Raw genomic sequence first — 16,912 nt, 5'->3', positions numbered from 1 at the left:
AACTCAATCTAACCCTTCTTCTTCTTCTCTCCCAACTCAATCTAACCCCTCTTCTTCTTCTTCTCTCCCAACTCAATCTTACCCTCTTCTTCTTCTTCACTCCCAACTCAATCTAACCCTTCTTCTTCTTCTCTCCCAACTCAATCTTACCCCTCTTCTTGTTCTTCACTCCCAACTCAGTGTAACCCTTCTTCTTCTTCTCTCCCAACTCAATCTAACCCCTCTCCCCTCTCTCTACTCCCTCCAGCCCATCGACTGTCCTCCTGCTCAGTAGCCATGATGCTTAGCAGCTCTGTCGAGGTGCCCAGTCCCGTCCACGGTGGCATGTCCGGTCTCTCCGGGATGAGGGTGGCAGTGGTGGGGAACGTTGTCCGGTCCTCCAGTATCTCGGGAGCCATGTACAGCCTGGAGAAGAGTCCCGGGAGTGGCGGTCGCCCGGGAGAGGTGGGAACGCTGGCCGGAAACAAAAAGAGACGCTCAAGCCTTGGAGCCAAGATGGTGGCCATCGTGGGTCTGTCGCAGTGGAGCAAGAGCACTCTGCAGCTCAATCAGCAAGGTCAGTTTCATGTTGTTGCATTTTAGTTGTTGGCGGCCATTTTGGATCAGTGGAGCTAAGCCCCTGTTGCTCAACCAGTAAGGTCAGTTTCACTTTGGTTTCATTTGAATTGTATGTAATGTTGTTGTTTTTAGTTGTTAGCAGCCATTTTAGGGCATCCTGTTGCTCAACCAGCAAGGTCAGTTTCACTTTGGTAAAAAAAAAAATGGGGTTGTTGTTGACGGCCATGTTTGGGGCCGTGGAGATGATAGGAGCATCCTGTTGCTCAACCTGCAAGGTTCATCACAATACATTATTCTAACGGACGAGGTTGTTGTTTGTACTCCACCTCGGATGATCTAACCCACTGGTGTAAAGTACTTACGTAAAAAATACTTGAAAGTACTACTTAAGTAGTTTTCTTGCGGTATCTGTACTTTATTTTACAATTTATATTTTTGACAACCTTTTTTTTCCCTTCACTACGTTACTGAAGAAAATCATGTATTTTTTACTCCGTGCATTTTCCTTGACACCAAAAACTACTCATCACATTTTGAATGCTTAGCAGGACAGGAAAATAGTCAAATTCACACACTTATCTAGGGAACATCCCTGGTCATCCCTACTGCCTCTGATCTGGAGGACTCACTAAACAGAGAACATCCCTGGTCATCCCTACTGCCTCTGATCTGGAGGACTCACTAAACAGAGAACATCCCTGGTCATCTCTACTGCCTCTGATCTGGAGGACTCAATAAACAGAGAACATCCCTGGTCATCCCTACTGCCTCTGATCTGGAGGACTCACTAAACAGAGAACATCCCTGGTCATCCCTACTGCCTCTGATCTGGTGAACTCACTAAACAGAGAACATCCCTGGTCATCTCTACTGCCTCTGATCTGGAGGACTCACTAAACAGAGAACATCCCTGGTCATCTCTACTGCCTCTGATCTGGAGGACTCACTAAACAGAGAACATCCCTGGTCATCCCTACTGCCTCTGATCTGGAGGACTCACTAAACAGAGAACATTCCTGGTCATCCTTACTGCCTCTGATCTGGTGGACTCACTAAACAGAGAACATCCCTGGTCATCCCTACTGCCTCTGATCTGGAGGACTCACTAAACAGAGAACATCCCTGGTCATCCCTACTGCCTCTGATCTGGAGGACTCACTAAACAGAGAACATCCCAGGTCATCTCTACTGCCTCTGATCTGGAGGACTCACTAAACAGAGAACATCCCTGGTCATCTCTACTGCCTCTGATCTGGCAGACTCACTAAACAGAGAACATCCCTGGTCATCTCTACTGCCTCTGATCTGGCAGACTCACTAAACAGAGAACATCCCTGGTCATCTCTACTGCCTCTGATCTGGCAGACTCACTAAACAGAGAACATCCCTACCTCCTCTGATCTGGAGGACTCAATAAACAGAGAACATCCCTACTTCCTCTGATCTGGAGGACTCAATAAACAGAGAACATCCCTACTTCCTCTGATCTGGAGGACTCAATAAACAGAGAACATCCCTACTTCCTCTGATCTGGAGGACTCACTAAACAGAGAACATCCCTGGTCATCCCTACTGCCTCTGATCTGGAGGACCCACTAAACAGAGAACATCCCTGGTCATCCCTACTGCCTCTGATCTGGAGGACTCACTAAACAGAGAACATTCCTGGTCATCCTTACTGCCTCTGATCTGGTGGACTCACTAAACAGAGAACATCCCTGGTCATCCCTACTGCCTCTGATCTGGAGGACTCACTAAACAGAGGACATCCCTGGTCATCTCTACTGCCTCTGATCTGGAGGACTCACTAAACACATGCTTTGTTTGTAAATGATGTCTGATGTTGGAGTGTGCCCTTGGCTCTCCGTACAATTAAACAAACAAGAACATTATGCCGTCTGTTTTGCTTTATATAAGACGTGAAATTATTTATACTTTAACTTTTGATACTTAAGTATATTTAAAACCATATACTTTTAGACTTTTACTAAGTAGTATTTTACTGGGTGACTTTCACTTTTCCGAGAGTCATTTTCTATTAAGGCGTCTTTATTTTTACTCAAGTATGAAACTTGTTTTCCCAGCGCTGATGATGCTGTTCCTCTCTATCCTCACGTTTTCTTCTTTCACCTGCCCGAAATACTGCTCCATCTCCTCCTTGCTTCCTATGGCCTCGCTTTCCTCTCTCTCCTCGCTCTCCTCGCTCTCCTCTCCTCTCTCATATCTCTCCTAACTCTTCTCTCTCTCCTCTCCCCTCTCCCCTCCCCTCTCTCCTAACTCTCCTCTCCCCTCTCCCCCCCCCCTCTCTCCTAACTCTACTCTCCCCTCCCCTCTCTCCTAACTCTCCTCTCTCTCCTCTCCCTTCTCCCTTCTCCTCTCTCCTCTCCTCTCTCATAACTATTCTCTCTCTCCACTCCCCTCTCCTCTCTCCTCTCCTCTCTCCTCTCTCTCTCCTCTCTCTTCTCCCCTCTCCTCTCCCCTCTCTCCTCTCCCCTCTCTCCTAACTCTCCTCTCCCCTCTCCCCTCTCCTCTCTCCTAACTCTCCTCTCTCTCCTCTCCCTTCTCCTCTCTCCTCTCTCCTAACTCTCCTCTCCCCTCTCCTCTCTCCTCTCTCTCCTAACTCTCCTCTCTCTCCTAACTCCCCTCCCTCTCCTCTCCCCTCTCCTCTCTCCTCTCTCTCCTAACTCTCCTCTCTCTCCTAACTCTCCTCCCTCTGCTCTCCCCTCTCCCCTCTCCTCTCTCTCTCTCCTCTCCCCTCTCCTCTCTCTCCTCTCCCCTCTCTTCTCTCTCCCCTCTCCTCTCTCCTGTCTCTCCTCTCTCTCCTCTCCTCTCTCTTCTCTCTCCTCTCTCCTCTCTCTCCTAACTCTCCTCTCTCTCCTCTCCCCTCTCCTCTCTCTCCTCTCCCCTCTCTCTCCTAACTCTCCTCCCTCTCCTCTCCCCTCTCCTCTCTCCTTTCTCTCCTAACTCTCCTCTCTCTCCTCTCCCCTCTCTTCTCTCTCCCCTCTCCTCTCTCCTGTCTCTCCTCTCCCCTCTCTTCTCCCCTCTCCTCTCTCTCCTCTCCCCTCTCCTCTCTCCTCTCTCTTCTCTCTCTCCTAACTCTCCTCTTTCCAGCTTTTTCTTTAGCTTCTCTTTTTTGGGTGTAAAACTTGATCTGCTTCTGTCTCTTCTTTGTTCCCTGTTTTCTCTGCTAATATCTCACCATTCCTGCCAAGTCAGAGAGTTTGTCAAACTCTCTCCTTCTCTTTCTCTCCATCTCTCTCACATCCCTTCATTCTTTTCTCTCTTTTCTATCATCTGCTCTCCTCCCTCTCTTCTCCTCCCTTTCTCTTCACCTCCCTCTCTTCTCCTCCCTCTCTCTTCACATCCATCTCTCTTCACCTCCCTCTCCTCTCCTCCCTCTCTCTTCACCTCTCTCTCTTCTCCTACCTCTCTCTTTTCACCTCTCTCTCTTCTCCTCCCTCTCTCTTCACCGCCCTCTCTTTTCACCTCCCTCTCTTCTCCTCCCTCTCTTCACCTCTCTCTCTTCTCCTCCCTCTCTCTTCACCTCCCTCTCTTTTCACCTCCCTCTCTCTTCACCTCCCTCTCTCTTCACCTCCCTCTCTTTTAACCTCCCTCTCTTCTCCTCCCTCTCTTTTCATCTCCCTCTCTCTTCACCTCCCTCTCTTCTCCTCCCTCTCTTTTAACCCCCTCTCCTCTCTCCTCTCTCCTCTCCTCTCTCCTCTCTCCTCTCTCTCTCCTCTCTCTTCTCCCCTCTCCTCTCCCCTCTCTCCTCTCCCCTCTCTCCTCTCTCACCTCTCCCTTCTCCTCTCTCCTCTCTCCTAACTCTCCTCTCCCCTCTCCTCTCTCTTCTCTCTCCTAACTCTCCTCTCTCTCCTAACTCTCCTCCCTCTCCTCTCCCCTCTCTCTCCTAACTCTCCTCTCTCTCCTAACTCCCCTCTCTCTCCTCTCCCCTCTCCCCTCTCCTCTCTCTCTCTCCTCTCCCCTCTCCTCTCTCTCCTCTCCCCTCTCTTCTCTCTCCCCTCTCCTCTCTCCTGTCTCCCCTCTCTTCTCTCTCCTCTCGCTTCTCTCTCTCCTCTCCCCTCTCCTCTCTCTCCTCTCCCCTATCCTCTCTCTCCTCTCCCCTCTCCTCTCTCTCCTAACTCTCCTCTCTCTCCTAACTCTCCTCCCTCTCCTCTCCCCTCTACTCTCTCCTCTCTACTTTCTCTCCAAACTCTCCTCTCTCTCCTCTCCCCTCTCTTCGCTCTCCCCTCTCCTCTCTCCTGTCTCTCCTCTCTCCCCTCTCTTCTCCCCTCTCCTCTCTCTCCTCTCCCCTCTCCTCTCTCCTCTCTCTTCTCTCTCTTCTAACTCTCCTCTTTCCAGCTTTTTCTTTAGCTTCTCTTTTTTGGGTGTAAAACTTGATCTGCTTCTGTCTCTTCTTTGTTCCCTGTTTTCTGTCAAACTCTCTCCTTCTCTTTCTCTCCATCTCTCTCACATCCCTTCATTCTTTTCTCTCTTTTCTGTCATCTGCTCTCCTCCCTCTCTTCTCCTCCCTCTCTCTTCACCTCCCTCTCTTCTCCTTCCTCTCTCTTCACCTCCCTCTCTTCTCCTCCCTCTCTCTTCACCTCCCTCTCTTCTCCTCCCTCTCTCTTCACCTCTCTCTCTTCTCCTACCTCTCTCTTTTCACCTCCCTCTCCTCTCCTCCCTCTCCTCTCCTCCCTCTCTCTCTCTCTTCACCTCTCTCTCTTCTCCTCCCTCTCTCTTCACCTCCCTCTCCTCTCCTCCCTCTCTCTTCACCTCTCTCTCTTCTCCTCCCTCTCTTTTCACCTCCCTCTCTCTTCACCTCCCTCTTGTCACCTCCCTCTTTTCACCTCCCTCTCTCTTCACCTCCCTCTCTTCTCCTCCCTCTCTCTTCACCTCCCTCTCTTTTCACCTCCCTCTCTCTTCTCCTCCCTCTCTTCACCTCTCTCTCTTCTCCTCCCTCTCTCTTCACCTCCCTCTCTTTTCACCTCCCTCTCTCTTCACCTTCCTCTCTTCTCCTCCCTCTCTCTTCTCCTCCCTCTCTTTTCACCTCCCTCTCTCTTCACCTCCCTCTCTTCACCTCCCTCTTTTCACCTCCCTCTCTCTTCACCTCCCTCTCTTCACCTCTCTCTTTTCACCTCCCTCTCTCTTCACCTCCCTCTCTCTTCACCTCCCTCTCTTCACCTCCCTCTTTTCACCTCCCTCTCTCTTCACCTCCCTCTCTTCACCTCCCTCTCTCTTCACCTCCCTCTCTTTTCACCTCCCTCTCTTCTCCTCCCTCTCTCTTCTCCTCTCTCTCTTCTCCTCCCTCTCTTCACCTCTCTCTCTTCTCCTCCCTCTCTCTTCACCTCCCTCTCTTTTCACCTCCCTCTCTCTTCTCCTCTCTCTCTTCTCCTCCCTCTCTCTTCTCCTCCCTCTCTTTTCACCTCCCTCCCTCTCTCTTCACCTCCCTCTCTTCACCTCCCTCTTTTCACCTCCCTCTCTCTTCACCTCCCTCTCTTCACCTCCCTCTTTTCACCTCCCTCTCTCTTCACCTCCCTCTCTTTTCACCTCCCTCTCTTCTCCTCCATCTCTTTTCATCTCCCTCTCTCTTCACCTCCCTCTCTTCTCCTCCCTCTCTTTTAACCTCCCTCTCTTTTCACCTCTCTCTTCTCCTCCCTCTTTTCATATCCTTGAAGGCATTCTATTTATTTTCTTCCTGATCTCTCGCTATCATCTTTTCCCCCCCGTGGTCTGAACGCCTGTGTAAATATGAGGGGATATTAATCTATTGGTGTGAAGATGATGGTCTAATATGATATTGATTTTTCAGATGAAGATTGGAAATGTAATAGCTAAGCATTTTAAATCACCCTGACACCTTTGGCTACTGATAGTGGATCTTTTTGTTTTGAATTTAATCTCTCAATGCTTTTGTCTCTGCCTCATAGAATGGTGTTGATTTATTTATTTTTCTTTCATCCAGCGTCAGAGATTACCTCAGCATAGCAGAAAGATGCTGTGGCTGCATAGCTATGAACTACATAGCTTCACAGTGTGGGTTAGCTGTAGGTCTGTTGTACACCTAATAATCAGACTCTTTCATACTGTGGTAAGTGTATCACCCAGCATATTGCTAGCTGCAGTATGGTAATGCTAGCCAGCGTAGCTTAGTGGTCCCTTTATTTAACCAAGCAGGTCAGATAAGAACAAATTCTTATCTACAATGACATAGTAGCGAGATCACACCAGATCGACTTTAGTATTCATGTCACGCCTTGACCTCAGTTATCTTTGTTTTCTTTATTATTTTGGTCAGGGTGAGGGTGGGTATGTGTGTTTTTGTCTTGTCTAGGGTTTTTTGTATATCTATGGGGTTTTGGTTTGTCTAGGTAAATTGTATGTCTATGATGGCCTGAATTGGTTCCCAATAAGAGGCAGCTGTTTATCGTTGTCTCTGATTGGGGATCCTATTTAGGTTGCCATTTTTCCATTTTGGTTTTGTGGGTTATTGTCTATGTGTAGTTGCATGTCAGCACTCGTTATTATTAGCGTCACGGTCGTTTTGTTATTTTGTTAGTTTGTTTAGTGTTTCTTCGTAAATAAAGACGAATGTATTCGAATCATGCTGCTGCCTTGGTCTCATCGTGACAATTCAACGTTTGTTCAGGACGTCAGGAGATGCCTTCAATATCTTCCACTAGGGGGAACGTGAGCACGTGTTATCATCTAGTAGGCTTGCTAGGTTGTTGTGGATGGGGATAGAGGAACGGGTTAACCTGTTGCGACGACCAAACCCGGATCCGGGATTCTATTTATAGACCTAAGCTCATTACCATAACGCAACATTAACTATTCATGAAAATCGCAAATTAAATGAAATAAATATGCTATCTCTCAAGCTTAGCCTTTTGTTAACAACACTGTCATCTCAGATTTTCAAAATATACTTTTCAACCATAGGAAAACAATCATTTGTGTAACAGTAGCTAGCTAGCGTAGCATTTAGCGTTAGCATTAGCGTTAGCATTTAGCAGGCAACTATCACAAAAACAAGTAAAGCCTTCAAATAAAATAACTTACCTTTGAAGAACTTCTGATGTTTTCAATGAGGAGACTCTCAGTTAGATAGCAGATGCTCAGTTTTTCCAAAAAGATTCTTTGTGTATTAGAAATAGCTCCGTTTTGTACATCGTATTTGGCTACCAAAAAAAAAAAAAAAAAAAATTCAGCCCTCAAAACGCGAACTTTTTTCCAAATTAACTCCATAATATCGACTGAAACATGGCAAACGTGGTTTAGAATCAATCCTCAAGGTGTTTTTCCACATATCTCTTCGATGATATATCCTTCGTGGAAGCCTGGTTTCTCCTTGCTCTCAAATGGAAAAATAATTGCACCTGGCTTTGCGCTCCAATTTCGACGCAGGGACACCAGGCGGACACTTGGAAAATGTAGTCTCTTATGGTCAATCTTCCAATGATATGCCTACAAATACGTCACAATGCTGCAAACACCTTGGGGAAACGACAGAAAGTGTAGGCTCATTCCTTGCGCAATCACAGCCATAAAAGGAGACAATGGAAAACAGAGCTTCAGAGATTCTGCTCATTTCCTGGTTGACGTATCATCTTGGTTTCGCCTGTAGAATGAGTTCTGGGGCACTTACAGACAATATCTTTGCAGATTCTGAAACTTCAGAGTGTTTTCTTTCCAAAACGGTCAATAATATGCATAGTCGAGCATCTTTTCGTGACAAAATATTGCGCTTAAAACGGGAACGTTTTTTATCCAAAAATGAAATAGCGCCCCTAGAGATCCAAGAGGTTAAACTACGTTCTCAGTGCCGAGGACCGTGGGTTCAAACCCAGTGCTAGGCACTCATTTTTTGTTTTTCTGTTTGAAGCTTATTTCAACCTTTAACCCTTAACCTTTACTTGTCGGAATTAATGCCTAAACTTAACTGTCAAGTTTCTCCCCACCCCCCACCGCCCGGACATACATTGAATACTGAAGTGAGACCATGAGACCTTGCGGAGTCAACAATCAATCACATTCACCTGAAGAAAACTAAAAGCACGCCCTACGAGCCAATGAATGCAGAGCCCACCCTTGGAAGCCACGCCCTCCTGGCTATAACACCGGGGCTCACATTTATTTCCTCAATTCAGTAACGCTTTTCAGTGACCTCAAACCCCCCAACGACGAGGGGCCAACATTTTTGGTTACCTTGTTCCCTCCTTCATGGAACAGTAGTTGTATTCATAACTGTACATTCCCTCTCAGTTGGTCACTCTGTATAACATACCATAGGGACATTACAATCACGCCCCCAAGCCGGTTCAGAGGGTCCCGAACTAGGAGGGCCACGGCACCCACAGGTTCCACCGGCTCCAAAGAAAGGGGTTACAGTAGCTACCCTTTTCCCCTAATATTTACCCAGGAAGCCTGATCTGTCAGAGCCCGATATAGGGAACCAGAACCTGACGCAACTTGACTATGCACGCTGATATGCTGCCACTGCAACGCAAGTCCATAGACCCCCACGGTTCCATGAACAATACTTACCTTGCGAGCCTGAAATGTCAGAACTCAAGTCCAAAACAACAGAACAACCTGTCATGACTTGGTAACTGCATAGCAATCAACCAGAGTCAATGAATCACGGCAGACCGAAAACATGTGTTTTGGACTTGCACTGCCTCATCGACAAACCAAGGTAGCCCAAGGCTCAAACCCACAGGGAAACCGTGGTAACCTGCATGCCACCTGACACCCACTCATGGAACCAGCCATAAGTCACAATGGGTGCAGTTACATCCAAGCAACAACAACAATGACAACAACAAAACTCTCAACTCACTGCAGCACAGATATCACCAATCATCATGCCCCTGAACAATGCCCAAGACTCAGCCACGCCCCTAGAGGAACTGGGTTGGAGTGAGACTAGAGGGTTGAGACTAGAGGGAGAGAGATTGTTGAGACTAGAGGGAGAGAGATTGTTGAGACCAGAGGGTTGAGACTAGAGGGTTGAGACTAGAGGGTTGAGACTAGAGGGAGAGAGATTGTTGAGACCAGAGGGTTGAGACTAGAGGGTTGAGACTAGAGGGTTGAGACTAGAGGGAGAGAGATTGTTGAGACTAGAGGGAGAGAGATTGTTGAGACAAGAGGGAGAGAGAGGGTTGAATTAAGAGAAGAAGACAGGGATTGGAAAGTCAGAGAGGGAATGATAGAAATAAATAGAAAGACAAAAACAATGGACCCCCAACCTCTACCTGTCTGTCATACCAGTAAACCACAGACTCCCAACCTCTACCTGTCTGTCATACCAGTAAAGTCACATTGTTTAAAAAAACGTAATCACGACAGCTGTGATGGAAACAGGAAGTTTCAGTACACTTTGATAAATGTCTACAGATCATTTGTTAAATCGACATGGTGGGATATTTGTGTGTCGGTAAAATTTATTATGCGAGAACCACCATACGGAAGTAAAGTTGGAGCCGTGCGATGATACTGTATGGTATGTGGTCCTCCCACTACCACTCTGGAAATCAGAGGCTACAGATTAAATAAATGATGATGAACTTCACAGGGTGGTGACCTTGATGCTCCTTTCCAATGAATTTCTCTGGTTTTATTCTGGTGACATGATGATCGATGCTTGACTATCCTAGTCATGTAGACTAGCCTAGTCCTGTAGACCAGCCTAGACATGTAGACTATCCTAGTCCTGTAGACTATCCTAGTCATGTAGACTATCCTAGTCCTGTAGACTATCCTAGTCATGTAGACTAGCCTAGTCCTGTAGACCAGCCTAGACATGTAGACTATCCTAGTCATTTAGACTAGCCTAGTCATGTAGACTAGCCTAGTCAAGTAGACTAGCCTAGTCCTGTAGACTAGCCTAGACATGTAGACTATCCTAGTCCTGTAGACTATCCTAGTCATGTAGACTATCCTAGTCCTGTAGACTATCCTAGTCATGTAGACTAGCCTAGTCCTGTAGACTATCCTAGTCCTGTAGACTAGGCTAGTCCTGTAGACTAGGCTAGTCCTGTAGACTAGCCTAGTCCTGTAAACTATCCTAGTCCTGTAGACTAGCCTAGTCCTGTAGACTAGCCTAGTCCTGTAGAATAACCTAGTCCTGTAGACTAGCCTAGTCCTGTAGACTATCCTAGTCCTGTAGACTATCCTAGTCATGTAGACTATCCTAGTCATGTAGACTAGCCTAGTCCTGTAGACTAGCCTAGTCATGTAGACTAGGCTAGTCCTGTAGACTAGCCTAGTCCTGTAGACTAGCCTAGTCCTGTAAACTATCCTAGTCATGTAGACTATCCTAGTCCTGTAGACTAGCCTAGTCCTGTAGACTAGCCTAGTCATGTAGACTAGCCTAGTCCTGTAGACTAACCTAGTCATGTAGACTAGCCTAGTCCTGTAGACTAGCCTAGTCCTGTAGACTAGCCTAGTCCTGTAGACTAGCCTAGTCATGAAGACTAGCCTAGTCCTGTAGACTAGCCTTGTCCTGTAGACTAGCCTAGTCCTGTAGACTAGCCCAGTCCTGTAGACTAGCCCAGTCCTGTAGACTAGCCTAGTCCTGTAGACTAGCCCAGTCCTGTAGACTAGCCTAGTCCTGTAGACTAGCCTAGTCCTGTAGACTAGCCCAGTCCTGTAGACTAGCCCAGTCCTGTAGACTAGCCTAGTCCTGTAGACTAGCCCAGTCCTGTAGACTAGCCTACCTTCACTGTATCTGTGAGCTGTCGAATAGAGAGCACGTGCCAAGACCAGTGTGGGCACATTTACTATGTATATAATACAACTATCAGTAGAGTTGAAACGATGGAAACACATTGAACTTTAGATTTGTATTCGGTACAAGAAAACTTAAGTGAAAAAAGTACATTTTTGTCTTCTTCACGCCCTGATTTTTATCCATTAACACGTCTATTTGGTGGGAAAATAAGCATATTTTCCTCATGCGCATTTAGAATATTTACATGAAAAATCTGTCGCCAATTCAAATCAAATGTATTTATATAGCCCTTCTTACATCAGCTGATATCTCAAAGTGCTGTACAGAAACCCAGCCTAAAACCCCAAACAGCAAGCAATGCAGGTGTAGAAGCACAGTGGCTAGGAAAAACTCCCTAGAAAGGCCAAAACCTAGGAAGAAACCTAGAGAGGATCCAGGCTATGTGGGGTGGCCAGTCCTCTTCTGGCTGTGCCGGGTGGAGATTATAACAGAACATGGTCAAGATGTTCAAATGTTCATAAATGACCTGCATGGTCCAATAATAATAAGGCAGAACAGTTGAAACTGGAGCAGCAGCACGGCCAGGTGGACTGGGGACAGCAAGGAGTCATCATGTCAGGTAGTCCTGAGGCATGGTCCTAGGGCTCAGGTCCTCCGGATGAGAGAAAGAAAGAGAGAAAGAGAGAATTAGAGAGAATTAGAAAGAGCATACTTAAATTCACACAGGACACCGGATAGGATGAAAAACTCTTTGTAGAAACACTTTTACCACACCAACACATTATAATTATACCCCACAGGAGACAATATAATAACACCTACTGTTGATAGCACCTCCACAGTGTCAGCCTACCAACTATTGTACATGTATCATTTCTACACAGATAGCCACACAGTGACCACACAGATAGCATGACCACACAGCTAGCATGACCACACAGATAGCATGACCACGCAGATAGCATGACGATGCAGCTAGCATGACCACGCAGATAGCATGACCACCAGCTAGTATGACCACGCAGATAGCATGACCACGCAGCTAGCATGACCGCACAGATAGCATGACCACACAGCTAGCATGACCGCACAGCTAGCATGACCGCACAGCTAGCATGACCGCACAGGTAGCATGACCGCACAGCTAGCATGAACGCACAGATAGCATGGACGCACAGATAGCATGACCGCACAGATAGCATGACCGCACAGATAGCATGACCGCACAGCTAGCATGACCGCACAGCTATCATGACCGCACAGATAGCATGACCGCACAGCTAGCATGACCACACAGATAGCATGACCACACAGCTAGCATGACCACACAGCTAGCATCACCACACAGCTAGTATGACCGCACAGATAGCATGACCGCACAGCTACTGCACTGTTCCTAGCATCTTCACATTGCTCACACTCATTTTGTCCCAAAAGTAGATGGAGGGACAGAGGAAGGAGGGAGGAAGGGGAGAGAGAGATTTAGATGGAGATGAGATGCCATAGCAACCAGGTCTCACAGTCTCATGTCAGAATTAGACGTTCATCAATTTTTCTCAAATGTCAAATTTCAATGTGTATTAACTGTGACTTTTTGAAGGTTAGGGGTAAGTTCAGGCATTAAATCCACATTCTTAAAAGTTAGGCATTAACTCTACGGGATTGGTCCCCCCACCCCCCACCCCCACCCCCGTCCCTGCGGGACGGTTGAGCTAACCTGCGCTAATGTGATTATCATGAGGTTGTAAGTAACAAGAACATTTCCCAGTACATAGACATTGGCAGAAAGCTTAAAATTGTGTTAATCTAACTGCACTGTCCAATTTACAGTAGCTATTACAGTGAAAGAATACCATGCTATTGTTTGAGGAGAGTGTCACAATTAAGAAATATAAAATGTATTAATAAAACATGAGACACATCTTGATACAAAATGTTGAGCAGAAATGCAAAGGTTCATTGGATCAGTCTAAAAAGTTGCACATACACTGCTGCCATCTAGTGGCCAAAATCTAAATTGCGCCTTAACGGGAATAATACATTGTGACCTTTCTCTTGCATTTCAAAAATACACGTTTTTATTCTTTGCATTATCTTTTACCAGATCTAACGTGTTACAGTATATTCTCTAACTGTGAATGGTTAAGGTCACCTGTGACTGACAGCTCTGACACTATAGAGAGGATTACCTTACCCTTCTGTGACTATAGAGAGGCTTACCTCACCCCTCTGTGACTGCCAACTCTATACTATAGAGAGGCTTACCTCACCCCTTTGTGACTGCCATCTCTGACACTATAGAGAGGCTTACCTCACCCCTCTGTGACTGTCAGCTCTGACACTATAGAGAGGATTACCTCACTCTTCTGTGACTACAGAGAAGCTTACCTCACCCCTCTGTGACTGCCAACTCTGACACTATAGAGAGGCTTAGCTCACCCCTCTGTGACTGCCATCTCTGACACTATAGAGAGGCTTACCTCACCCCTCTGTGACTGTCAGCTCTGACACTATAGAGAGGCTTACCTCACCCCTCTGTGACTGTCAGCTCTGACACTATAGAGAGGCTTAGCTCACCCTTCTGTGACTGTCAGCTCTGATACTATAGAGAGGCTTACCTCACCCCTCTGTGACTGCCAACTCTGACACAGTGGACATATGTAACAGAAAAACACCTCTACTGTTTTTGGGCAGAAGCTCACTGTTACCCTACCGACTCTCCCTCCTGCCTCCTACCTCCCACTCCACTTCTCAACCTGCTACTCGTTCCTGGCACTAATTCACTTCCTGATGGTTGGTCTGTGACACGTAGGCATTTATTGCCATGAATGTTGTTCTGGTAGTGGTCACTAACTGGCACAGACACAAAGTCATAAAAATCTGATTTTCAAACATAACCTTAATCACAATGCTAACTATAATGCCTAACCCTAACCTTAAATTATGACTAAAAAGTTAACTTTTGTTTTCATGAATTGTTACAATTTAGTCAATTTTGACTTTGGAGCTGCGCCATCTATCGGAAATCATTCAGTTCTGCCCCCAGGGCAATAAACATCAACCTGCCTGTCGCACTCTCTCTCTCTCTCCTTTCTCTCTCTCCTCTCTCTCTTTCTGTCTCTCTCTCTCTCTCTCTCTCCTTTCTCTCTCTCCTCTCTCTCTCTCTCTCTTTCTGTCTCTCTCTCTCTCTCTCCTTCTCTCTCTCTCTCTCTCTGTCTCTCAATAAACATCAACCTGCCTGTCGCACTCTCTCTCTCCTTTCTCTCTCTATCTCCCTCCCTCTTCTTCTCTCCTTGTCTCTCTCTCTCTATCTATCTATCTATCTATCTCTCTCTCTCTCTCTCTCTCTGTCTCTCTTTCTCGCTCTCTCTATCTCTCTCCTCTCTCCCTCCAATCCTCCCCACCTCCCCTGAGTCCCTTCCAGGTTTCACACCTGGTAGTTTGGTGGATGGGACGACCAGCTCTCTGTAACCGAGAGGGAAACCAGTAGCTCCATCTCCTCTATACCATGTTTCTTGTAGGATGACAAGGTCTGTATTTAAGGTTCCTGCTCTTTAAGGTCAAAGGTAGATGACCTCAGTCATTGGATATTCCAGCATGAGATAGTGAAGGCTTTGTGTACCATAGAGTGTTGAATGGTGGTTTGGCTTCTATACACTATCAGTATCTCTTCTCCTCTCTCTCTCTATACAGTATCAATCAGTCTCTCTCTCTCTCAATTCAAGGGCTTTATTGGCATGGGAAACATATGTTAACATTGCCAAAGCAAGTGAGGTAGATAATATATAAAGTGAGGTAGATAATATACAAAAGTGAAATAAAAATTAACAGTAAACATTACCCATACAGAAGCTTCAAAACAATAAAGACATTACAAATGTCATATTATATATTGTAACGGTTTTCTGTATGAGAAGGAGAGTCGGACCAAAATGCAGCGTGTCGATTGCGATCCATTTTTTTATAAACAAACGTAAAACACGAATCGATACAAACACTACAAAATAAAGGACGTAATGAACGTAACGAAAACCTAAACAGTCCTATCTGGTGAAAACACATAGACAGGAACAATCACCCACAAACACACAGTGAAACCCAGGCTACCTAAATATGGTTCCCAATCAGAGACAATGACGAACACCTGCCTCTGATTGAGAACCATATCAGGCCGAACATAGAACTGGACAAACTAGACATGTAACATAGAATTCCCACTCAGATCACACCCTGACCAACCAAAACATAGAAATATACAAAGTAAACTATGGTCAGGGTGTGACATATATATACAGTGTTTCAACAATGTACAAATGGTTAAAGGACACAAGATAAAATAAATAAGCATAAATATGGGTTGTATTTACAATGGTGTGTGTTCTTCACTGGTTGCCCTGTTCTTGTGGCAACAGGTCACAAATCTTGCTGCTGTGATTGCAGACTGGTATTTCACCCAGTAGATAAGGGAGTTTTTCAAAATTGGGTTTGTTTTTGAATTCTTTGTGGATCTGTGTAATCTGTAATAATCTGTAATAAATATGTCTCTCTAATATTGTCTTCCATTGGGCAGGAGGTTAGGAAGTGCAGCTCAGTTTCCACCTCATTTTGTGGACAGTGAGCACATAGCCTGTCTTCTCTTGAGAGCCATGTCTGCCTGCGGCGGCCTTTCTCAATAGCAAGGTTATGCCCACTGAGTCTGTACATAGTCAAAGCTTTCCTTAAGTTTGGGTCAGTCACAGTGGTCAGGTATTCTGCCACTGTGTACTCTCTCGCTCTCTGTCTCTCTGTCTTGCCCAGCTGGCTCAGGGAGCTGTTATCAGGGAGCTGATATCTTCACAAAAGGGAGTTTTCATGTTCCCCTGGTCTCTTTAATGAAGAGATCAAGGAGGAGGGAGGAAGAGTCTAAATTTAGATGTTCTGCCAGAGGAACACTTTGCCCCTGGAACAAGATCATAGTATCATCCTCCTCTTTTCTCCTCTCCTCTCCTCTCCTCTCCTCTCCTCTCCTCTCCTCTCCTCTCCTCTCCTCTCCTCCTCCCCCCCTCCTCCTCTCCTCTCCTCCTCCTCTCCTCCCCTTCTCTTCTCCTCTCCTCCCCTTCTCTTCTCCTCTCCTCTCCTCTCCTCTCCTCTCCTTTCCCCCTCTCCTCTCCTCTCCTCTCCTCTCCTCTCCTCTCCTCTCCTCTCCTCTCCTCCTCCTCTCCTCCCCTCCCCTCCCCTCCTGCTTTCTTTCCCATTTGCTGCCTCTTCTCCCTATCTGCTCTCTTTAGTAGAAGGCCTATGTAGACAGACAGACACAAACAGACAAACACAACCCACAAGGCCCACTTCCACTCTTCTCCATCGTGTTTCATTAGTGAGGCTATTTTGTTAAAGCTCTGGTATTTCTCTCCCTGCCTGGCTGACTTCAGGTGTGTCGTTAATGAGAAACCAATCCGGGTGAGCATTGCTGCACAAATCCCCAGAGACAGATCCATTGATTGGTTGATGGGGTAGGTCAGACCAGGTATCACAGTGGTGCTGTTTCCTGATTCGCTAATAACCAATCAGCCGCCAGTTGAACTGTTACCCAGAGACAGAGGGAAGAGAAGGAAAGTGAGAGAGAGAAGCGGTGAGAGAAAGAGA

The 16,912-nt window shown here is 46.4% G+C and overlaps 1 protein-coding gene across 1 annotated transcript in view; it reads left to right on the top strand.

Moving 5' to 3' along the window:
- The first annotated feature begins 276 nt into the window (after positions 1 to 276).
- LOC139392254 (regulating synaptic membrane exocytosis protein 3-like) overlaps positions 277 to 16,912 on the top strand; it is a 69,831-nt gene continuing 53,195 nt past the window's right edge. Inside the window, exon 1 of the mRNA XM_071140107.1 lies at positions 277 to 556. Within this exon, the coding sequence (XP_070996208.1) occupies positions 277 to 556 (280 nt within the window). The remainder of the gene's footprint in view (positions 557 to 16,912) is intronic.

This window comes from Oncorhynchus clarkii, chromosome 32, assembly GCF_045791955.1.
Source record: "Oncorhynchus clarkii lewisi isolate Uvic-CL-2024 chromosome 32, UVic_Ocla_1.0, whole genome shotgun sequence".
Lineage (NCBI taxonomy): Eukaryota > Metazoa > Chordata > Actinopteri > Salmoniformes > Salmonidae > Oncorhynchus > Oncorhynchus clarkii.
This window is presented reverse-complemented; position numbering and strand designations above follow the sequence as displayed.